This window comes from Aulostomus chinensis, chromosome 6 (assembly GCF_037954235.1).
Source record: "Aulostomus chinensis isolate RoL2024-O1b breed Wild chromosome 6, RoL_Achi_v1.0, whole genome shotgun sequence".
NCBI classification, from domain to species: Eukaryota; Metazoa; Chordata; class Actinopteri; order Syngnathiformes; family Aulostomidae; genus Aulostomus; species Aulostomus chinensis.
Genome location: NC_141325.1, coordinates 22139053 through 22162692, shown reverse-complemented (window position 1 = coordinate 22162692; position 23640 = coordinate 22139053). Strand labels below are relative to the sequence as shown.

The following is a 23640-nucleotide window of genomic DNA, read 5'->3' as shown; positions in this document are numbered from 1 at the left end:
TAATTAAACACGAGTGGATTTTAGCGTAGCAACTGACCGCGTCCTTCCGGTCTGACAGAGAACTGACGTTAGACGGGTCATAGCTGTATCAAGTGGGCGGCAGCCGGCTGGAGTGTGTGATTCTCTCCTTTGTGTCTCGCCGAAGGGCGTGTTTGCCCCAGCTGCTCGATTATAGACAGAGGCATCTTGACTAGCCAAAGGTAAGATGAAGAGACGACCTTCTGTCTACTAAATGTAGTCTGTAGTAGCAGTCCATCATTGTTTTATAACGAGCGTGTTCTTGAAGAGTAACTTGTGGATTTATCGTGGACGCTGTAAATCCACGCGTAGACTCTTGCGCGTTTGACATGCTTGCTGTTTCTGCTCTGCAAAGTTTGTAACGTTCACCCCCAAAATGACTGTTTTAAGTCTGGCGGTGGTGGTGAAGATGTTTTGCTGGTTTCTGCAACAGTTTCGTCACTTCCTGATGCTAAGAGGACGAAGACCTTCATGGTGTGTGGAACGTTAAATGCCTAATTTTGTTTGTACATGTCATTGGTCGCGTTACACACGAGCCTGACCGAAGAACGAGCATGTTACGGGTGCAGGAAGAGACAGGAAAAACACAACAGAGCCTTCGACTCGAGAGTTGTCACGTATGTGGACCTCCTGGACTTAACGGACCTGCACTACGTGCAATCGACCGGTGTTTTGTTAGCGAGGCAGAATGCTTACTAAATAAAGTTAACATTTTACAGGGTCATGCTCTACAGAGAGGGGCGTTATGGCTCAGAGGTAAGGTGGCCGTCTGGCAACCGAAGGGTCGCTGGTTCAATCCTCACTTCCCCTGGTGACCATGTCAAAGTATCCTTGAGCAAGATACTGAGCCCCCAATTACTCCTGATGGCACCTACGACGAATTGGCATCTCGCCCAATGCTATCAGCTTGGATAAGCTCCAGTCCCCCGGCGACCCTTAACGAACAAGCAGGTTGGAAAATTGTTGCATGGATGATGTTGAGAGAACATACGTGCACGTAAAGCAGTTACCTGAACGCCTTTTGGACAGCGGGCAGCATAAACTGTGAACACATGCTTTGTTACACTGTACTGGCAATGAGGGTGGGCAACAGCCACTGAGGGTCCTGCTGTCACGGCTAAGTTTCAGAGGCGTGGCCATGTCACACCCTTTCCTTTAGCCGAGACGCTCTTTAAATAGGTTTTGCTGGCATTTCCTGATCATCTAACCCGTCAGTGATTCTGAATGACTGATCAGACAGGTGAACAACATTGATGTGAAACTCTTGACCGTGCCCTTTTCTCATCTACAACTGAAACACGACACATCGTTTTTATTTTTCACATCCTGTGGGACGCCTCATAATCTCGTCGCACTTAAAAGTCCCCCTCCAGTCAAAATACGTTTTCTTCCTGCTGTTGAATGTTTGAACTTCACTTTGCAGAATGACAGATGCTCAGAGGTTGCTACATCCAGTGATTAGTTAGTTTACTTTGTGTTCATGGGGGAATTATTTTTAAGGGGGCCCAAGAGAATGACTTGAGAACTGAGAATGATATTTAGAAATATTTATAAAGTCAAATCAAGTCATTACAAATGTGATGTTTCATGAAGCCGCAAGGTCTCACACAGTGAGACTTGAGACATTTAAAGTATTTGTATATTCAAGTATTTTGGATCTTTTTTTATTGAAGGATAAGGATTTTAAAATACTAAATATAGAGTTTTTCTGCATTAATAGTTTTCAAAATAAAAATTTAAGGGGAATTCAGGGAACGTTTCATTGAAGTGTTCAAGTCAAAGGATTTGTGATTTCTAATACTGCACTTATTTTCCTTCACATGGCTCCAGCTAACTCCACTCATCAAGTCTCTGCTTGTGACCTTTGAGCCCTGACAGTCGGTTTACCTGATTGCTCATTGCAACTGGGGCGGCAGAATGAGGGAGGAGGCCCAGTGCTTCCTGAAGAGGTTTGTGGAGGAGTTCCCAACTCCTCTGGAGGAGGGCAGTCCACTGCCCGTCGCCCTTCTGAGCCACCGAGTCTCCCTGGAGGAGGTGCCGGGAGAGAGCCTGGATCTGGGCCTGAAGATGCTGGCCACCAGGTAAAGCCTAAATATTTCCTGCATCTTTCGGTAGTTTTATGTGTAGACTCTGTGGACAAGGCTTGGACCCGAGAATAAATCTTCAAACTGACTGATTTACTCAGGGCCAACCCTGGCTAATTTAGGGACCTAAGCAGAATTTGGCATTGATGGGAACACCAAACTTGGGTGAACTTAGTCATTTGCATGCAGTTTCTAATCTTGGAGTAGTTGGAGCTTCACTGTCAACAATATACATGGAGACAATAAAAGCTTGTCACCTGCTGGTAACTTCAGTTGCTTGTTTGCTTTTCAGCAACAAATTCAACCTCTTTGTGCATCAGAAACACCAACACTGTCTACCATGCTGCTTTTACTGTAGCTACCAAAGGTTGCATGCACCGACTACACTTCAATGCTGTTTTGAAAACACTGATCTCTTCTTTTAGTGGGATGACTGCCTTTGTAACATCAAATGTGACATACCAGCTAAAGAAAACACAAAGCCAACTCAATGTCTCTTTGCAGTGCGAACAAGAGCAACTTGCGACTTTATTAGCGGGTTATCCTGGGTCAAAAAAGTGCATGCATGCGTTGTGCAGTTGGAGGTACTGTATATGTCTCCCCTTTATTTCACAATGATGCATAATTAGGGGTGGGCATCATTTCTGGTAAATAACAGGCTTTCAGAAATCCTCAGAGATTTCAGATGTCTGGTATACTTCACTGCTGCTCCTTTCGTTACCAGGGGCCTCATTACAGAAACCTTCCAAATCTGAAATCTGATCTTCTCTAACTTCAGGATGACATTTGAGAAATTTGGTACGACAATAAAATGCTTTTTATGTGTATTCAGGAAAAATGATATTAGATAAAATATACCTTTATTCGTCCCTCAGTGCGGAAATTGGCAATTCTTTAAGATACCCTTATGACTGGAATTTAACGATTACAGGACCATGCTTTCTGAGTAATTTGCTTTGAACTTAAGTTTTTAATTTAAGTAGAATCCTAAGTTAAGGATTACATAGACCCTGTTCTTAATTAGCAGCACTCCTACTAAGTCTGTATGGAAACTAAGATAGAAATATGATGAAAAATTACCACACAAACCATATGATGATACTTTGAAATTTGCAGGCCATAGTTGAGTGTTTATATTCTGTCAATGTTATTTTTTCTGGTTAGCTAGCTAACTTTAGCCATTCGGTAGCTGTGCACATTTCCAAGTGTTATATGGCTAAATTGACCACATGTCTGGTATCAAAATGTTAACATATCACCTTGATAAGACTGAGATAACACAAAAATGGTTCTTGTACGTTACAACAGCTTTACAACAGTTGTCAATCATGCATGCAGTCTTGTGTAGCTTTTAAACATGTGAAAGTGCTTTATAAGAGGATTCGAGTTTAAAATTGTATTCAGGATTTTTCAGGTCCAGAGAGGTTAAGACACAGCAATGTGATTTTTCCTATTTTTATATAAAGATAGGGCAAGGAGTTAGGATGTTTATTTCTGTATAAAGCCCCCAAACATCCTCATGGCTTAGGCAGGGGTGGGCAACCATGTGCCATGGAGGGCCGTGAGTATGCAGGTTTTCCTTCCAACCAAACACTCCACTGATTAACACTCTTCTGTGGCTGAAGGTGTGTTAATTGTTCTTTCACATTTAGCAATTGAGATGAGTTCAGATGGAGGGCAGTCTTAGTTTTGTGCCTCTGAAATGCACACGCACACACACACACACGAAAACACAAACAAAACAACTTGTCAAAATGGCGATGAGTGAATCAGCACTACTGGCAGTCAAACAGACAAACCCTCAGCAGCCTAGTAGATAGAAATATTCATACATTTGCATTTTGCTCATCTGGCTGTTTGAAAAGTTGGTTAAATTTTGTGATGCATTAAATTGAAACCAAACAAGTTTAGTTGGAGCCTTTTAAGCCTGCTGTGTGTGTGTGTGTGTGTGTGTGTGTGTGTGTGTGTGTGTGTGTGTGTGTGTGTGTGTGTGTGTGTGCGCGCGCGCATACATGTCTGCATTTCTCACATTCCTGGCCACTCATCTCTTCCTGCCCATGCCCGTTGCTGACGGCTTTATACTGCAGAGGTGGGCAAAATCCAAGTTGCTGACAAACATTGAAGTAAAACTGCAAAGTCAACCAGAGAGCTGCAATCTAATAATATCCCGCATTAGAGGGTTCTTCCTCAGTGTCATTACAAGGCAGGTATCAGGGGGAAATACATTAGCTGCTACCAAGTTGTCAAATGTGAAGCTTCAGTATTTCTCTGGATGCCACATTAATCATGTAGAGTCTTTAACAAATACCCATTTCCTCCTGTTGATCATATCTGGGATGCCAGGTGTATTTTTGGGGAAATACTTAACCTTTAAGAAATTTAACATGTTCTATTGTTTGTCAGCTATAAAGATTCTTCAGTCTGACAGAGATGAGAGGAGGCAGAATGCTTGGATGTTTGTATTTTTGTTAGGGATCAATTTTTATAGTTTTGGCTGATTATCAACTTTGATACTTGTCATTTTCACACTATTGTTTTTCTGTTATTAGGGCCTGAGCCTGAAGGTACTTCAGGCGAAGACCCTATTATGTTTGCTCGGCAGAGCAACACATTAGCAGCACTAAAAACACTACAAACACACACTAAACAGTGTCCCAGCCCCCCCAACACCCATGAGGCAGCTCAGCCAGACGGCCTGGAGCCGGTTTTCACATACACACCCATTCAAAACCTGATACTGGACTGTTCTTGCTGTCAATGAGCGCGCCCAATATGCGCATAATGCACATAACGCGCATAATCCAATTTCACTACCTGAATATGCATGAAATTCGCCGAAATTCGGCACACTTGTGTGGTCTGGCTAAACATTCACTAATCAAAAAACAAAAAAACAACGAGCAAACATAATAGGGTCCTCGCCTGAAGTACCTTCAGGCTCAGGCCCTAAAAATGTCTATAGCAACGACTAGGGAGCCGCACAACTAAAAGATCATTTTTGATAATTTGCAGCACTATAACTCCTCCCACGAATGTCCCACAAACATGGGACCAACACCGTTGGACTCGTCTCATTAAGACGCAAAACTCATACGCTCTGACCCCTCACCTATCTACAACAGAATGTCCACAAATTGGACAAAACTGTCAAAATGAGGACTTTTTTTACTCCCCGAACAAAATCTATCTCCTCCTAGGTCATTAATGGTATCGCTTCCAAACTTTCACACATTACTCTCCCAACTGTGCTGATTAAAAGTTATGAAAAGTTTTTATATGAATTACTTGGTTCTGATTTTATAAGCCGTCAAATTGGGGGAGACACGTTTCACGCTTACAATGGAAGCCTATGGGGAGACCGTGTCCTCTCAGGGTACATATTGTCAAACAAACGCTTCTCACGTCTACACCATACATCCCACAGCTTTAACAAACACACCACTGCATTCCTGACAAAAATCCCTACAAATAGTGGTATTATGTGTCACTTTTGACCAACGTATGCCGACTTATTCCACTTTTACACACTCCAATTCTGTAGATCCTCCTCTGCTCTCCACTCTAGCAGAGATCAAAGACAGAGCAGTGGGGGAGGGGTTCTTAAAGGGCCAGCTCTCAGCTCTGCTCTCACTCTCTGTTCTGTCTCAGGCTTCTATCTCCTAAACTACAAGGCCTACACACTTGACCAATACACCGTTGGATTCAGGCTGGTGTCAGGCCCTAACAACGCTGCTTGCAGCTTTAATTATGTATATCTATTATTCTGTAAAATTTTGAGATAGCAGTTGTATTTTTCATTTAATTCAAAAACTGCTGGGAAATTCACACTTAAATATTCTTCCTGAAAATGTGGATTTTGTGAGATATTGTATCAATGATTATTTATATTTCTCAGAATATTCAAAGGTTAAACCTAATGCTCTTTTTTAAATTTGATTTTTCATATTTTACTCTTAAAATTGTAAATAAAAAAACCTGCCTTATACATGTACAAGTTGTGGTTTCTATTGCTATTAATTTTAGCACCAAAATTTTGCCATGCAAGTGAACATTGGTGACGAGTATGGGTTATCAGCCTCCTAATAATCAGAATTGTTGCTAAAATAACAATATTGACTGAGTCAATAGTTTTTGTCTTTGGTTAGAAACATGCAGTATAGTGTGTCTTGCAATGTGATTTGTGATATGAGAGGGAATGTTATATTTTGCATCATAAAAATTATGTGTGGTGTGATATTTATTTACGTGAATGTTAGCAAGATTTTTTTTTTTAAGTCAGTAGAAGATGATGTGTTGGTAGGAAATGTCTGCAGCACTAGAATATTTATTTTAAAATGCTATTTTGAAACACAATTAGCCTTGAACAAATATTGCACCTCTCTAACCATATTGCGATTAATCCAATTTAAATTAATTGTGTAGCCCTAATTGCAATTTTCCTTTTGCCAGTTTTCAAAAAATTCTGTTAAAAATATTCAGTTCATTTAGAAAGAAAGCCAATGACTGGCCTGTGGCTGTTGGGCTCTTGTTTTTCTCAGATGTGCGCCTCTCAGGAAGACTTTACTGTACCTTGGGTCTGCAGGAATACCATTGTTTTGCCCATTTCCTGTTCTCTCCACTGACAGAACTGTAACTCTGAAGAGAAAAAAGTCTATCTGTCATATTTGACCTGTTTGAGTCAGTTGGTAAATATTTAATTCATTCTGATAAAGGAGTTCCAATTTAATATTGATAAGATTGTTAGAATTCATTCTCTTAAGTGCTACATCACAGGCAACTGGCCTTGTTTCAGTGTTTTTGAAGATGTTTCACCTCCAATCCAAGAGGCTCCTTCAGTTGTAACTGGTGGGGATTGCAGACATTAAGACACTTGTGTGTGTGTGTGTGTGTGTGTGTGTGTGTGTGTGTGTGTGTGTGTGTGTGTGTGTGTGTGTGTGTGTGTGTGTGTGTGTGTGTGTAAAATAATGAAACTTGGTGTCATCACATAATGATGTGAACATGTTGTCACGGTCTTACATACAGCATATTGTTACTCATTTCGTTGGTTGGTGTGTGTTGTCTTAGGGGTGTTCCCTCCGGACTTGGAAGTCTCCTGTGCCAGGCAGCTTTGTCCCAGTTGCTTCAGATCGACCTCTCACCCTTTCACTGCCCACAGGAAGCTCAGGCCCACCAGGAAGAAGGACAGGAAATGTGTAAGTGTTACACTTATGTAGATTTGTGGACTGTATTGTAGTCTGCATTTGGGCTGTATTGTAGTACAATGAGAGGCATTTCCATTATACATTCTATAGAACTGGAGTGGATTAAAGGATTGATAACAACATAGGTAGTGAGTTGTCAATAACAAGGTAGTCAACCCTAAAGCATACCCTGCTTTATCATCTACTTGAGTTGAAAATCTTTGATGAACAGCCATGTCACATAATTGCAGGATTAACACATATGTGAATGATATCATCATTAGGGCTCTGTTTCATCTTGGCAAGCCAGGGCCCTGATATTGTGCATGCGGCTTTACTGAAATACCTGTCACACCAAACAGCATGAGAGCATAGCCAGGCTTCCAAATTGGCACCTGCCACCTGCAAAATGACTTTGGCAAGTGGCAGATGAATTTGATTCACCAATCTGCAAGTTAAAGAGAAGTTTTGCAGTTCTGTTCTGCTGTTTTTCTCTTCTGAGCGTAAAAGATATGAGTCAACCACACACTTTGGCTGGTGTAAGAAAAACTTGCTGTTAGAAGATGGCTCATATTGTCAGACAGTAGCTACTTCTTGATGGCTACTGGACAGAATGCACATTTTAACATAATATACAGTCAGTGTTCTCCTGTCTTTTTACCAGCATCAGGTGTTTGCGCCTTGCTGTGGCATTACCCTCAGACTAACCTCGTCCATCTTGTTAAAGAGATCATATGTGTGCAAGATGGTTTGCAGGAACGGTAGGTTTGCCTAGCAATTAGCTTAGCTTGTAGCCCCATTCATTTCTCTTGCTCCTGCTTTGGATCTGTCCACTGTTCTTCTCCCCTGGATAGCAGTCCAAACAAATCCTGATGATCTGGGGTATTTATTTGCAGTCGCATCCTAGAGAATTCCATGTATTGCAGATTTTTAGGAGGTCTCAGCAGATATACACTTGGTATGCTTCAGTAAAAACTCAATTAAAATCAACATAAATGGCAAAGAAGAAATTTTCAAGTTGTGTCACCCTCATGCTACGTTACATAGCCGAAGAACTGAAATTCAAAGAGGTCTGCCATAGCAAATGAGATGTTTTTATACCATGTTGAATACCAGGTAATACCTCTGTTTTTACTTTGGTTTCATGACTGTAATGAGGTATCGCTGTTCCTATTGGGTACAGATGTGCTATGAAAGGCCTTCAGTTATAACACCAACAAACTGGGATTGATGTATGTTTCTCTATTGTATCTAACCCTCAGTGCTTCAGTCTGAGGCAGTCCAGCGGCTCTTCCTCAGCAAGCTTATAGGCGTAGCACTGGAGTGGAATAAAAACCTCCCTGAGCTCCCTCCGTCCCCTACTCAGTTCCTCCGCTGTTCTGTTTATGCCATAAAGAACACAAGGAGGAAGATGGAGGACAAACATGTAGCTCTTGCTGAATTCAACCAGCTCTTTGGCTTCCAGGTACAAGCCCCCCCCCCCCCCCCCTACCCATTTACTTTTGTTCTTAAAGCAGTATCTCAAAATGGATGCAATGTATCTTTCTGTCTGCCTTTGTCCAGGATGGGGTGTATCGTGCCTACTATGCTGTGTTTGATGGCCACGGAGGCGTAGAAGCTGCTTCTTACGCTGCCACTCACCTTCATGTTGCTCTCAGTAAACAGGAGACACTGCAGAGTGACACTGCCACAGCCTTTAAAACAGCCTTCACACTCACTGATGACATGTTCAGAGGCAAAGCCAAGAGAGAGGTACTGATACAGCAACACCCTGCATGTACATTTACAATTTTATTAGGTACACGTAGTTAAGAAAGAGTATAATGACCAGTCCTGCAATGAGCCCTCATTCCATTAGTTCACAAGCTTGTTCCAGCTCACTGCAAATTGAGATGCAACAGATGATCTCTAAAAATTACAAGCTGCAGGAAAGGTATCAGGGTTCTCTCACCTCTCCTTTTCTACTGAGCAAAAATGTTGATCACAAAAGAACATTAATGATGGTAACTGTCCCTTCACTTGAACCAAGTTTCTATTGTAAGATTTTTACAAAGTATGTTGCATATTCCTCATCATTTTAAAAGATAAAGTTTGACAGCAACAGAAGACTTTGAGCAGTTTGCAATCAAAACTACCCAACAAAATTCATCCCCGACAGACACAAACATGCTTTGTATATGCATGTAAGAACATCAATGAAAGTCCTTGTGTGTACCTCCACATATCCACAAGCAGCTCCTGCCGCTGTCATTTTGCTAATGCCCACCATGGCCAGCAGCCACAGTACTACAGCTTCTATACTTAAGCTGCCACAGAAAAAATAATCTTATTTAGTTCTCAGAATTTGGCATGGAATGCTTTTTGAACAAGATACTGAACTCCTAATTGGTCCTGATGAGTAGGCTGGTACCTTGCATTGTGTGTGTGTGTGTGTGTGTGTGTGTGTGTGTGTGTGTGTGTGTGTGTGTGTGTGTGTGTGTGTGGTCAGCGTCTGCGGAGTGGCACGACATGTGTTGCGGTGCTGATCCAGGGTCAGGAACTAACTGTGTCCTGGCTGGGAGACTCTCAGGCAATGCTGGTCAGAGAGGGAGAGGCTGTAACCCTCATGGATCCACATAAACCAGACCGAGAGGTGCGATATGATGCCACACACTCACTTGCCACTACAGCAGCTCCACAAGTTAATATCCCTGTTCAGGTTTGATTGACTCTGCTAGAAATGTTTGAATGTAACTACAGGGTTATTATCAAGGTGTGCTGATGTGGGGTTTCTAATTTTTGCCCTCCCTCCCTCCCAAAGGGGCAGAATATTATTATTATTATAATATATTATAATTGTTCTGCTCATTTTTATGGCCAAATATTACCATGAGTAGGTTAGCCAGACATTTTGAGGAGATGTACTTTGAATCATGAGCTCATGTAAATGCTTTCAGAGGAGTTGAAAGACTTTCATCCGTTTCCTTTCATCAGTAAACATCTAGTACGTCCAGCGTGACTTACTGGATTCATCCTGACAAGCAGAACTATATGAGTATCCATCCATCCATCCCGCTTATCCTGTTAAGGGTCGCGGGGAGGGTGGCTTGCATGGGTTGTCTCCAGGTACTCTGGCTTCCTCCCACAGTCCAAAGACATGCAATAGGGGACTAGGCTGATTGGATACTCTGAATTGGTTGTTTGTCTCTATGTGTTGGCCCTGTGATGTACTGGCAACCCGTCCAGGGTGAACCCCGCGTCTCGCCTGAAAGCCGCTGGGAAAGGCTCCAGCCCCCCCGCGACCCTGAACAGGATAAGCGGAAGAAAATGGATGGATAAGGATAAGCAGGCTTGTGTCTTAGTACAGTTTGCTTTTTAATTTTACATTCCAGTCTGTTGCAGAAGAGGAGATAACTAACTGCAGACATAAATCTTAAAAAAATAACATGGAAGAAATTCTAATTGTTAAATTTCTGACAGTCTGAAATATTATAAACCTATAAAGATTGGTAAAATATGCTGCATATGAATATGAGCACATGACAATCACCGGAAACCACTTGGAGGAGCATATTTACATTGTCATTCACTCAGAGTTTCTCTCAGATGGATTATGATGGTTTAACAGTGAGTGAATCCAGTGTGAAGGTATCTCTGCACTGCCTTAATTTGGGGGAATTCCAATATAACTATGAAAGGCCATTAGGGAGATTGTAAATTGTGTTTTCTTTTGATCTAGTAGAAGTAGTTTTGTAACTAAATGATAAAGAATTTGGACGGCAAGTACAAATAGATGGAAGTGGATGACTGCTGGTTTGGGTTGTATGTATCTTCATAGATGCCAGACCTCTGAGAGCCAATGTGATGGACTTTTTACAATCATATGGATTGTATGGAATTGAAGTTCTCCCACAACCTAGAAATGAATATATTTACAACCAATGACTGAATATGTCACGATATTTTGTTTTGGAGTGTGATTTATTGTGGCACATTATGACACAGTTTACCTCCAGCTGCTGTGTTTGAATAGAGTTGATGACAAGAGAATGTCTTTTCGTCTATCACTGTCCAGGATGAGAAACAGCGAATTGAGGATCTTGGTGGCTGCATCACCTTCATGGGTTGCTGGCGTGTTAATGGCACCTATGCTGTCTCCAGAGCTATCGGTAAGTTGGGGTAAGGAGGGACTGGTAGACACGTGCCACTTCTCCAATTGCACACCTTATTCAGTGTTTTGATTAATTTGTTTGGCATATAATTTTGAATATATTGCTCCTTTAGAACTGTGCACATGTATTCAGAGTCCTCTTTAGATATCACACCGAATAATTAATATCCATGAGTTTTGATAGTTGGATAGAGGTGTAGCATTCATTAGTTACCACACTTGCAGTATACTGGTGGAAACCATCCTAGCTTTTGTGTTCTCACAAATTCACTAACAGTTGTTTCTGCATCTGCTCTTGCTGCCATTCCATTCACCATTCAGGTGACTTTGACCAGAAGCCCTACGTGTCTGGAGATTCTGACTCTTCAACAATCCAGCTGCGTGGGGATGAGGACTATGTGTTGCTTGCGTGCGATGGCTTCTTTGATGCTGTCACACTTTCAGAGGTTCCACTTCTGGTCCTGGATGCACTGAAGCAACGTGGTGACACAGAGGGAGAAGTGACAGAGGAGGCTGTTGGTCTGAGAGTGGCACAACATTTGGTAGCTCATGCCAAAGATGCCGGCTCCAGCGATAATATCACTGTGATGGTTGTGTTCCTGCGTCCACCTGAGCAACTGCTGACACGAAGCTCCAAGACTCAGGACTTCACTTCCCAAGGTGCAGCACAGCATTAAAGGTGTGCTGCCCCAATGCCACTGTACCATGCTACTGACTAACAGCATTTCTCAGCCTTTCAGTCCTCAGGTGTCATTTCTTATCTGCAAATGAACATGAACACAGCAGAGTTTTAATGCCAACTGTAGCGTCTATCAAGTGTGATCGATGCCGCTAAATTGAGGCGCACCCCTGCCCCCAAGAAACCAGCCAGTATTACACTCCAGAACAACCTTGGACCAGCTTTACTGCAGGTGCTGCATCATTTGATGAATTCTCCAATTTAATTAAATGAAAATGAGTTTTTCCTGGCAAACCTCAGTATTTCTCATGTGGGAATAACTTGTATGTCTTCATTTGCAGTCACTTCCATGTTTTCAACGTTGATATTTTTTTAAGATCAAACTAATATCGGCTAACAAATTTCAGTGCTGGTAATTCAGTGGTATTTTAAACTATAACTAAATATACATTTAACCGTTGTTTCTGTAACATGCCATGTGTCTCTGGCGGATTTTGTTTTAACCAGTAAAGATGTTTGCCATTATAAATCTCATAGAGACGCATAAATTGTTATAATAATTTGAATATTTTTAGTAACTGATTATTCATGTGTGCAATAATCGCCTGAATTTTTAATGTTTGAGTACTACTGAATTACAGCATTGAATATATTGAAATTTCCTTCTGATGAATTTCAGTTGTGAAATTTAAAACAAACCCTAATGTTTTCTTGTCATGTTAAAACAACTTTAAGATTTTACTTGAATATTTGATGCCAAAATAACCAGCTAAATCTGAGCAACTTGCAGTGTTTATAATCTAATAAGGTATTGTATACTTGAACTGTTTTTTTTTAATCAGGACCCAGAGAAATAAAAGTGTCTACCACATTCAGCTCTTTTGTTGTTGTTTTTTGTTTTGCTTAAAAGGTTTAAAAACTTTGCAGCTTCTCTGTTTGACCCCATGACAGACAGTATTAGTCAAGCCGTAGATCTCATCATCACATCTCAGCCATTGACTGTTGCATCATCACTATTGATTTGCATACTGGAGTTCATCCTTGAGCTCATGGATGCAAAAGTCTCTGATTTGTACTGACATCATTATTGGGCCATTATCAGCCAGGCCAAATGGAACACCTTGGAAAAATCTGAATTGTAGTTGCAGGGGAACAGTTTGTGTTCCATGAGGGAAACTGCATACTAATACAAGCTTTTGTCAACTATACTGTTGACAATTAATTTTACATTAACATTATTTATACATGTCATAATTATAAGTCAGGACACTGCAAGAAGCTGAACCCCCCCCCTCCTGTTGTATGGAAGTGTACCGGGAGTGGTGGTGGACCTGTCCTTTTTAATAACTTATTCTGTTGAGAGTTGCCTGTTCAGCGTAGCATGCAGTTTCAAATGATGTGCAAAATATAAGATTTATTGTCACAGCAATTTGAAAACAACTAACAGGTTCAAGGCCAATAGTCTGTTGTCTTCTTTGAGAAAAACACATCAGACTTCTAAGATACAGAGAGCCCGAGAGAGGCAAGGTAGTCCTCCGATCAGATGTGGAGTGCAGGACTATCCTATGTGAAATGCAGGATCTTCACGTCCTTACTGCGGGTTGGATATCCAAGCGACGTTTTTTGACCAACAGTTACTGCGCTCTCAGTGCTGTTGGTCAATAACGAATCTAGATAACAAAAGAAACCAAGCAACCACTTAGATTAAACAAAGACAGAGCTACAACGACAAGTCACAGCAAAAGAGGAAACTACTGGACCCCAGCACAGATGTTTAGCCAATAGCTGCTTTTTCCGTTCAGACTACCTGAGGTCCAGATCGTGGTGTCGCGGAGCAACAATGATGGTTAAATGCTCAACATACACCCAGGTACGAGGAGGGGCTATTAAGCACACGGTAACGCATACGTTGTGATAGAGAGTATCTCTACCAGTCCTTTCTTCTTTGTGGAAAGTGTTGACTTCCAGTGTTTTCCACAAATTAAAACGGGGTATAACACGTCTACGAGGGAACTTTTAGGACGTCGTAGTCAGTGGACAAACTCGGTTAGCTGTGTTCGCCAGCTTCGGTCGTCTGATAATTAGCTCAATCTGTTATAGCAACTAGATAACAACACAATTTACAAAATTGTTAATTAGCTTCGCGCTTGACTTCGTACACTTTTTCTACAATACAGTGCATCAACAAAATGTACTTTCCCTCCTTTTTTGTTTTTAATGTTTTTTTTCCCATCTCAGCACAGCTAGCTAAGTTTAACACAGACATGAGTCAGCGCAATCTTGTTTTCTGTGGTGAATGAGCTTTTCACGTTTCAACTTTTATTCTTATGTATTATGGCATAACGTGTGAACATGCAGCCTCCCAGTCTGTATAAACAGGATATCTTCTGACTATGCAGCAAGTGACGTGTAAAGTGACACTGATGTCCTCCCTATTTACAGTAGTGTTAGGTAGGTAGTGTCCGCCTGTTCATCTTGGTAGCCGCTCCTTCTTCTCCCTTCAGGGGCATCTGTTCTGGTACATCATCCCCAACTGTGGAAATGCAGTTTCATTCTCGGCTTCATTCCCTTCTGAATGGAGCAAATATCAACTCCATTTGTGTCATTGCAGGTTTACCCGTGATTGTTGTCATCTCCTGGGGCTGTACGAAGTATTTTAATTTGAAGGGTAGGAAATTAGTCCTTCATGTATGCACTTTTTTTTGCAGAATATTTTTAAAATTATTATCAATTTCAACTTCAAAGCTGTTGGAAAACCTGGAGACATGAATGGATTTAGTGGAAACTTTCAGTGCCAAAACCATAGGAGGAAATAAGTTTCCTCTTTTTACGTCATTCATTTTGTACAATTGTAAGTAGGACGATAGCAATAGTGTCATCACTTTAGCTGCCCTTAATGTTTTTCATTTTGAGGATACTTGTGAGCATACTCAGAATTCCAGATGCACAGAGGAATTTATTCAGCCAGTATAAGAACAGCAGTTTTGCAATAGGTTCATCTCAAAACAGACTTGAGTGAATTTGTGTGAATAAGAGACACATGATGTAAAGGTTTAATGCTCATTTTGATCCAGAGAGTTCATTTGTCCACCTCCTTCTCCTCCTCCTACTCCTCCTCTTTCCTTCAGGAAATACCATCCCCTATCCAATTGCAGCAGAGCAGCTATACTTTGGAGGAATTTTTTTTTTTTTTTGGACACTGACAGAACAAAGTGTACAGTGTGTGATTTGTGCTTCGACGGACAGGTAATTTTTTCTTCATCATGTTGCTAGCTTCAGCGTACCCACAGGGGTCACACTCCTTTTCTTTTGCATGTGACACACCCTGCAGAGCTTGCCTAACCAGCCTGGAATGCAGCACCGGTTCTAGTGGGAGGGATTTCTTTATATATAAAGAGCAGGCTCTTCTCATTCACATATACATACAGACATACAGATCTGTCTATTTGAAGCCAGGATCCCAAGGTAAGAGCCACTGCAGATTTTCTGAAGGACCCTTCTGCTTTGTTTCAGATTATCACAGCCATTTCAGCATCTTAATGCAGTATGCTAGTTTCCATTTAGCCTCTCTGGGTTATGTGAAGTCAATGCCATTTCCTAGTCCTGGAAAACAAGTTGGCATCTCTCCACCCAGTTCAAAGAGTATTGTTGCAGACTTGTCATGACAGTTTGTTGGCGTCTACTTGTTAGAATTAACTACAGTTGTAGGTAGTGAGCTGCTGTGTGCTTATGAATGGGATGGACCACATTATTATTTCTCTCTTGTTTTTCCTTATTATATCAAATGTTTTACACTGAAGAAGGAAGTACATCTCTATGTCATCCTCCATCATCGACCACATGTTCTGATTTCTTGTAGATGCCATGATTTTTTTCTGTCATCCTTTATTAAGAGCTAGTTTGAGGTCACTAAACTTTTATTTGATTAGGATGTTTACATAGGGGACCTCTTTCTGGGCTCAACTCTTGTGTTTGGGGTGCGATGAAGTGCATGGCATCTAAGGGTCTCTCTTTCTCGCTCTGGCTCTCTCTCTCTCTCTCGCTCTCTCTCTCTCTCAAAGCACATCTATTTGGCCAGTCTTCCCAAAAGTCCTGACTCACTTACACTGCCTACATTGTGATGCCATATGTTTGATGAATCAAATCTTTGTTTTATCTATTTTTAACTGTAAATATATGCAAACTTAGACATTTTTAAAAGGACAAATAAACGGTATAGAAAATGAGGGATAGATGGATCAACACAATTATAATAATGAATTTTCTCTTATCATGTAAAAGAACATACACGTTATTAACACTGTGTGAATGAGATGTTTGCTGTAGCCTTGATTTTATGTATTTTTAATGATCCAAGCCTTCATTTCTTGTGACTTGCTACAGAGTCTGTCTGAATTGTGGGTTCTCTGAATTGGTTTCCTGCAGCTATATGTAATTCATAAGGACTAAAAGAAATTCTTTATATATGTTTTGCTTGTAACCCAGTCCTTTTGAATGTGTTTGTTTTTAGAGACACACACAAAGCACGAGCCCTAACGTTGACCCTATTACCTCCATTACTCATCAGTCTAAAAGGACCTGATGTTAGCAAGATGTCATTTTATTCATTAAGCTAAGTTATGCAGCAGTTTTCACTGGCTACTCCTATTTTATATTTAGCAACACCTAATTATTATGTGAGTTTGTGTTGGGTAACTGATTAATGATGCATTTATCTCCACGGACTAAACACATTTTAATTAAGATAACTTTAATAAAGAGCAAATACATCTTGAAAAAGCCTTAAGCTGAGAAAATAGATCATCTCTCTGTAACATGGAATATGTGATCAGCACTAAGAATTATAAATCAGGACAAGAGGATGCTATTGTACCTATTGCATTGTGGACACATCTGACCAATAAAAGGAGGGAATAGAGGAAAATGCTTTAAAACAACTAATTCTGACAAGAGCAAATAAGACACAAACATTGTAACAATGTGGCTATCATAAGACAGCCATGACCTAAAGCGTAAAAATTTACCATCCACGACATCAAATAAGATTTGAAACGAATGATAGAACTCATTAAATTGTTTGGAAAACATTGGCCAAGTTATTGAGTCAAATGAGAATTTGTAGCTGGTCCACCTGGTGTCTCACTGCTGTCTCCATGGTGTCACAGATGGCGCAGAGAAAGTCTGCTGGCACGTCTCGAGCTACCAGGCGAAGACGTTGGTGGCATTTGAGACAACAATGGAGGATGCTGGGGGTGTTTGAGATCAACCCGGACCACGAGTTCTACCATCTGACATCCATGATTAAAGAAGGACTGCATGCCTCCATTCAGAAATCTAGAGACACAACAGAGCAGGTGAAGAATGGTTCCAGTAGAGACAACTGGTGGGATTATAAAGAATGAAGCATTTCAGACATGAAGTTATTCATAAATGCTCAACTTTCTGTTCAGGATACATTAACAGATGAGCACTTCAAGGCAGTGGATACTCAAACCCATGAGGCAAGTATCTGATTCCATCCGACAACATCATTGTCTGATAATGTTTTTTATTGTCAAGAACACATTTTTTTATGATGTCCTGCAGCTTTTTATCTTTTTGTTGCGATTAAAGATAAGAGTGAAAATCATTTTATTTAGCAGCTTAATGAATATTGTAGATAGGATGCAGCCAATCTACTAAAAGGGCTTAGAGTCCTGATTTGGATGGTAGCAGCAATAACATCTGTCCTGGCTCTGCACTTTTCAGAATTGCCCACAATGTCTTTGCTCTACATGATCAAAATGCAGACCTACAGTCAATGCATGTAAGAGTCATATGACACTTTTGAATTAACACAGCAGGGATCTGCTGGGGTCTGTGTGTGTAATGTCTGATGGTGCATTTCCTTAAATCCATTACACAGAGAGGGGATGTTTCAGATGTTGTTTTCATAAACAAATTGCAGGTTCTTTTCCCTTCATTTCAATGCTTTATGTACTGCTTTTTCTAACTTTCTAATTGTAGTTAAATATGAGGTAACACATTCTATTCCTGTGTTGGGAATTCTTCAGTTGGCCCAAGAAGGGTTATTCCCTGAGGTAACGCAGAATCTTTATGAACAGATGTTCTAGCCAACCACATGGATGTACCAATACATTACACAGAAAGGGAACTGCAATGTATGGAATTTTCTTCTTTTTAAATTGACCCAGACACACTAATGATTCTTTTTGGAACCAGAGTATAGTTACAGATGCATATTCAACTGGTAATCCTGCTATTCTTGCAAGAAAACAATTATCTTTATCCCCCATCCCATCCCATTGTCTTCCGCTTATTCCTGTTAAGGGTCGTGGGGGAGAGGCGGGGTTCACCCTGGACAGGTCGCCAGTCCATCGCAGGGCCAACACATATAGACAGACAACCATTCACACTCACAGTCACACCTACGGTCAGTTTAGAGTATCAATCAGCCTAGTCCCCATTTGCATGTCTTTGGACTGTGGGAGGAAGCTGGAGTACCAGAGAGAACCCACGCAAGCACAGGGAGAACATGGAGACTCCACACAGAAAGATCCTGTACCTGAGCCGGGACTCGAACCCGGAACCTTCTTGCTGTGTGGCGACAGTGCTGTCCACTGCACCCAATCATCTTTATGTTTGGTGTGAATAGGCAAGTCAGTGAAAACACTTAACATGGCCTGTGTCTAATTCTTGCCTTCCAGGGGTTTGACATGCAGACATTTGCAGAACCAGTCTTTGCTAAAGTCAGACGTTCACTTGACATCACAGAGGAGGAATACAGGGACTCCCTCTGCTCAGAGGGCTGCTACCTCCAGTTTGTCAGCAACTCCAAGAGCAAGGCCAATTTCTTTGTCACGTTAGTATACCCTCTGGTTCACACAGAGACCTTCACATTACCATCCTTTACGATGATCTCATCCTAATGTCAGTTTAAACGAACACACAAACTGTTCCCACACTGAATATATCCAAATGCACATGTTTCATGTTTAAGATTTTCAGTGGAGGGTATATATACTATGCAGATTTACTGAGCTTAACAGTGCCACCAAAATGAGTCTCATCTACTAGAGTGGTGAATGCCAAGCACTGGATAATGTTTTATTCTCTCTCCTGATTTGCTACTGAGTCTGTTTTACTCTCCAGTCAGAACATTGATATGTCTATCACAGATAATATTCAGTCAATAAAATCCATTTCAGTTTTATTATGATAAAAATTATTCATAATGGGACAATGTCAGAGCCGAATGCAGGTCTTGAGTACAATGTTCAAATAAGCTTTGCCAGTCAATCAAACTAACCAATTTACTCCATCATAGCCCATGTTAATGTTCATTACTTTCTGGGTACAATATGAAGTACAAGAAATTTATGTAAATCTGGGGATGATTGAAATTAAATAACACAACAGCAAGTATGAATGTTTCCACTGAACCCCATGTCCATTTGCTGTAGTTGCACAGGAAGTGTGTTTTGCAGAATCATTTTTGTCCTTGACTGATGATACTGTTCTTTTATTGTGTGTTCTTGATATAAGGAATGACAAGAGATACTTCTTAAAGACCCAGAGCAGCCGTGAGGTCAAGTTTCTCCTGCGGAATCTGCAAGCATACACGGACCACTTAGACAAATACCCTCATTCGCTAATGGTGAGGTTTCTAGGTAAGACTGACATCGCTTCATGTTGCAGTTGATGGTGGTTTTACATTTTTAACCACATTTGGAAAGACAAGTGTGTAAGACTTACATCTCACCATCCCTCAGAGAATTAATATATGACTTTACTGTATGTTTACCATTACCAGCAAACTCTCTGCGAGAACCTCTTTTGATCCCTGCAGAGAAATCATCTTATTAGCCTGGTACATGGTTTGGAGGGTATCATTTTTTTGTCTCAAATGTTTTGAAACATCACAATGTGACGACGTCATTCCCCAGTGCGGCCAGCAGGAATCATTGCGCCAAAGCGGCACAAACGCTCACAAGTTAACTTACATTTCACAGGAAAGAGAAGGAAAAGGAAAGTTCACCTAAAAATGAAAATTCAGTCATTATCTCGTCACCCTCATGCTGTTGGAAGGTCGGATGAAGTTTTGTAGTCCACTAAACACTGCTGGAAGGAAAAGGTGTTGCAGTAACCTACCAAACAATGAATTATTCCTTTAACTGAGAGTTGAACTGCATGTTCAGCAGTTGGTGACTCTCTATTGACAGTGACCTTTACTGAAACGTTTGAAGCGCCAAAACATCTATAACTCGCATGATTTAGTATTTACATCCTTCTGTCCAATTTCCAGGTGTTCACAGGATTGTTATTCCAAGTCAAATCAAGGTATGTGATGAACACAACAGATTGTTAGTTATCGTGTGCACAACATGTATGCAGTACCAGAACTGACAGTGTCTGTCTGCACTCCAGAAGTACTTCATTGTGATGCAGAGTGTGTTTTACCCTGATGAGAGGATCAATATTAGGTACAGTATATCCATGTTTTTACCTGTGGGTTCCTGGGATTTCCATTATATTTTATGTGTGTACAAAAGCTGTGTCCCTTGTCCTTTCATAGATATGACATTAAAGGCTGTCAGCTGGGTAGATGGACCAACCCCGACACAGGGGGCAAACAAATGATAAAAGTGCTCAAGGACAATAACTTTGAAGGGCAGTCCATAACACTAGGTAAGTGTCTTTGCCCTCACTTATGTTTCTGCACTCATGTGAATGATGTTGAGCAATGTATGCAGTTTCCTCTGCTCGCTACTAGAAATGCTTGTGGTGCTGCAGGTCCAGAGAAATCCTGGTTTGTCAATCAAGTGAAAGTGGACACTGCTTTCCTTCAAGAGCTGAATGTGCTGGACTACAGCCTCCTGCTGGCTCATCAACCTCTGCACCAAGACGAGATCGATGGAAAACACTCTCTGGCCAATGTTGTTGTTCGCACCACAAAGTAGGTTTGCTCCGTCCTTGGAGAAGTGCAAAGTCAGGTGCTGTGTTTTACAGTGTCTTTTTCATCTAGAAGAACTTTCTCTGTTCTTGTTCACGTACAGCTTTCTTATGACGGATGTGCTGTTAAAGGAAATAGATCATGTGCATCATGTTTCTGTGTTAACTGCAGCAAGGTTTTTTTTTTTTTTTAGTTTTACTGCCATGCTGTATATGTGCTGACCTGTAAAGCTTTGTCTTTACACATCACCTCATTCATTGTGTACTGGTGTGATCAGTGCTTGATTTCATGTCATGCAGTGCAGTCCAAAAAACAACTTCCATAATAAACATGTAGTTGTAGTTTAATGCCTCTTCTAACTTTTACCCATTGGACAAAAATTCTATAAAGATATACATAGATTATTCTAAAAATGTGTTGATTAGAAGGTTGTTTTCAGTGGTATTCAGAGGTACATGAGAGGGGCAAGACATTAGAAAACACTGTTCAATATTATGTACTCTAGTACAGCAATACCAACATATGGTGTTTTAGATTAGGATTAAGTTATAATGTAATCAAGAAGACCACACATATGCAACTTTTCTTTTTTGTTCAGAATCGGGTATATGAGACACTTTTGCAGTCATACCAGTTTCCACACAGGTCATTTGCATCTGTGCTTTTAAAATGATAAGTGCCTGGATTCAATAAAATCAAACTTAAAAATTAAGAACTCAGACAAACTATTAATTTAATTCAAGTGGAATTTCAATGACAGTAGTATTGGAGGGTAATAAACCTTTTTAAAAGGGTTGGTAAGTAAGACGTGGTCGTGCTCCTGCAGAGATGCTCCTGTCTGTATGATGCATCCCTCTGTCTTTTGTGAACGACTTTGTGTCTTCATCACAGGTCTGTGGACTTGCATGATTGTCCCACCGGAACACATTCCCCTTTGATGCCATTACTGGAGGAGAACGCTGGTGAGCCTGCGCCAGAGATTACAGACTGGGACTCTGGACCATCACAGACTGAAGCAGAGGCCTCTGGTGAAGCGATCCCTCTCCAGGAAATCAGCAAGAAAGAAGAAACCAGGACTGAGTTGCAACTGCCAGAATGGCACGAGCATCATCGACGGCTCCTGCCAAACTGCAAAAACTCCATTCATGTGATAGACGGGCCGGAGCACCGTTACTTCGTGGGCATTATAGACATTTTCACTGTCTATGGTTTTAAAAAAAGACTAGAGAACCTGTGGAAATGCCTCCGCTATCCAGGCAAAACGTTTTCCACAGTCAGTCCACCCAAATACTCAAGCAGGTTCTGCCAGTGGATACAGAAACGTACTCAGTAACATAATTGCACTTCCTGTTTCGCTTTAAATTTAAATTTCTGCTGAAAAGATGTCAGGTCCATTTTGTTTAGATTGTGCCAAATCAGAACCAAAGTTATCTCAGGATACTTTCCAAATAGAGGAGTGCTTGTGCCATTGTTTGACTTAAAGTTACTTTAAAAAGACCAAATGTTTGTGCCTTTTAATCCTCAAGAGTGCATGTCAGAGAGAAGCAGTGCACAGCAGTTAGAGAGAGACAGAAACACTTTGCACTGGCTTGTTGAAGTTAAGCACTAAATTCTTGTGTTTCAGTACATTGGGGTTCTCTGGGTTCTGACTGTGTCAACAAGCATAACCTGCACTTGAAAACTGGATGTGTAGTGTCATGGAAGCACCTCACAAAAAAGCGTTTTCTTTTTGCTGAAATATGTGTTGGGTTGCTTAAAGTATCAATAATATTTAGTTAGTAATATTAAACAGGGTACATGGGATATTTTTCTGTTTTAATAACTTGTCATTCTAATGATGGGGTCTTTTGACATAAATTTTGTGCTCATTTTGGTATTTTGCAGGTCATTCTTTGTGATGCACTGTTTGTTCTAATCTTTTAATTCACATGCACATTGCTTTTATGTTTTGCAGATGTTTGCAATTCAAGAAATGTGCTAAAGCGACTGAGAGAAATTGTAATTTGACATTCATGCTAATAAAGCTTACTGAAATTAAAAATGAATAGAGAGCGAGGGCTCACACAGCAACAATAAGGTCATAGGATGTTTTTTCTGCTTTGTGAGCTCCTTATCACACACTTGACATTTCTATCAAACTCTTGCTACATTCTGTTTCCACTCATGGACTTACACACTTATACAATATTGTATCTCTACAATGGCGTATTAAAGCCATTGTAGGAAAAAAGACGCGTCTGTGTGTGTGTGTGTGTGTGTGTGTGTGTGTGTTGGTGGTGGTGGGGTTAAGGTTTTAAGTCTGAAACTAAATAATGTATGAGGAAGAAGGAGTCTCCGCCTAATAAAATACAAAAGCAAATACACAGCTCCGGTTCAGCAGTGTGCTGATACAGATGTACTACTACTACTACTACTGTGCAGTGCTGTCAGGCCGTTGCAGTACTGATGGCCGTCCTTCTCTTCTCACTCTTCTTTTTTTTCCTACAGTGGCTCTAATACAATGTCATGACTTCAGGATCAGGGCTAGAATTAATTAATTAGATTTAATAAGATTTTGGTGGCCAACAGTCAAAGGT

General features: G+C 40.8%; 2 protein-coding genes across 8 annotated transcripts; both read left to right on the top strand.

Annotated features, from left to right (window-relative positions):
• Positions 1-74: 74 nt before the first annotated feature.
• On the top strand, positions 75-12980 carry ppm1f (protein phosphatase, Mg2+/Mn2+ dependent, 1F). Of its 3 annotated transcripts, none has more exons than XM_086207030.1 (8): positions 75-200; positions 1849-2099; positions 7167-7294; positions 8545-8747; positions 8846-9034; positions 9771-9914; positions 11337-11430; positions 11754-12980. In XM_086207030.1, the coding sequence occupies exons 2-8, from the start codon at positions 1936-1938 to the stop codon at positions 12107-12109; spliced, it is 1278 nt and encodes a 425-aa protein (XP_086063156.1). In that variant the 5' UTR covers positions 75-200; positions 1849-1935; the 3' UTR covers positions 12110-12980. The 3 variants fall into 3 exon arrangements, with proteins under 3 accessions (XP_086063156.1, XP_086063158.1, XP_086063157.1); XM_086207032.1 differs by lacking the exon at positions 75-200 and adding an exon at positions 309-492; XM_086207031.1 differs by lacking the exon at positions 75-200 and adding an exon at positions 553-635.
• Positions 12981-13700: 720 nt separating this feature from the next.
• LOC147260435 (phosphatidylinositol 4-phosphate 5-kinase-like protein 1) lies at positions 13701-23247 on the top strand. Of its 5 annotated transcripts, none has more exons than XM_086207025.1 (12): positions 13701-13981; positions 14723-14779; positions 15240-15357; positions 17277-17465; positions 17562-17612; positions 18819-18973; positions 19657-19781; positions 20417-20451; positions 20539-20594; positions 20687-20799; positions 20905-21067; positions 21956-23247. In XM_086207025.1, exons 4-12 carry the CDS (start codon positions 17277-17279, stop codon positions 22395-22397), a joined length of 1329 nt encoding a protein of 442 aa, XP_086063151.1. In that variant the 5' UTR covers positions 13701-13981; positions 14723-14779; positions 15240-15357; the 3' UTR covers positions 22398-23247. The 5 variants fall into 5 exon arrangements, with proteins under 5 accessions (XP_086063151.1, XP_086063153.1, XP_086063152.1 ...); XM_086207027.1 differs by lacking the exon at positions 13701-13981 and adding an exon at positions 13988-14008; XM_086207026.1 differs by lacking the exon at positions 13701-13981 and adding an exon at positions 14049-14562.
• The last annotated feature ends 393 nt before the right edge of the window (positions 23248-23640 follow it).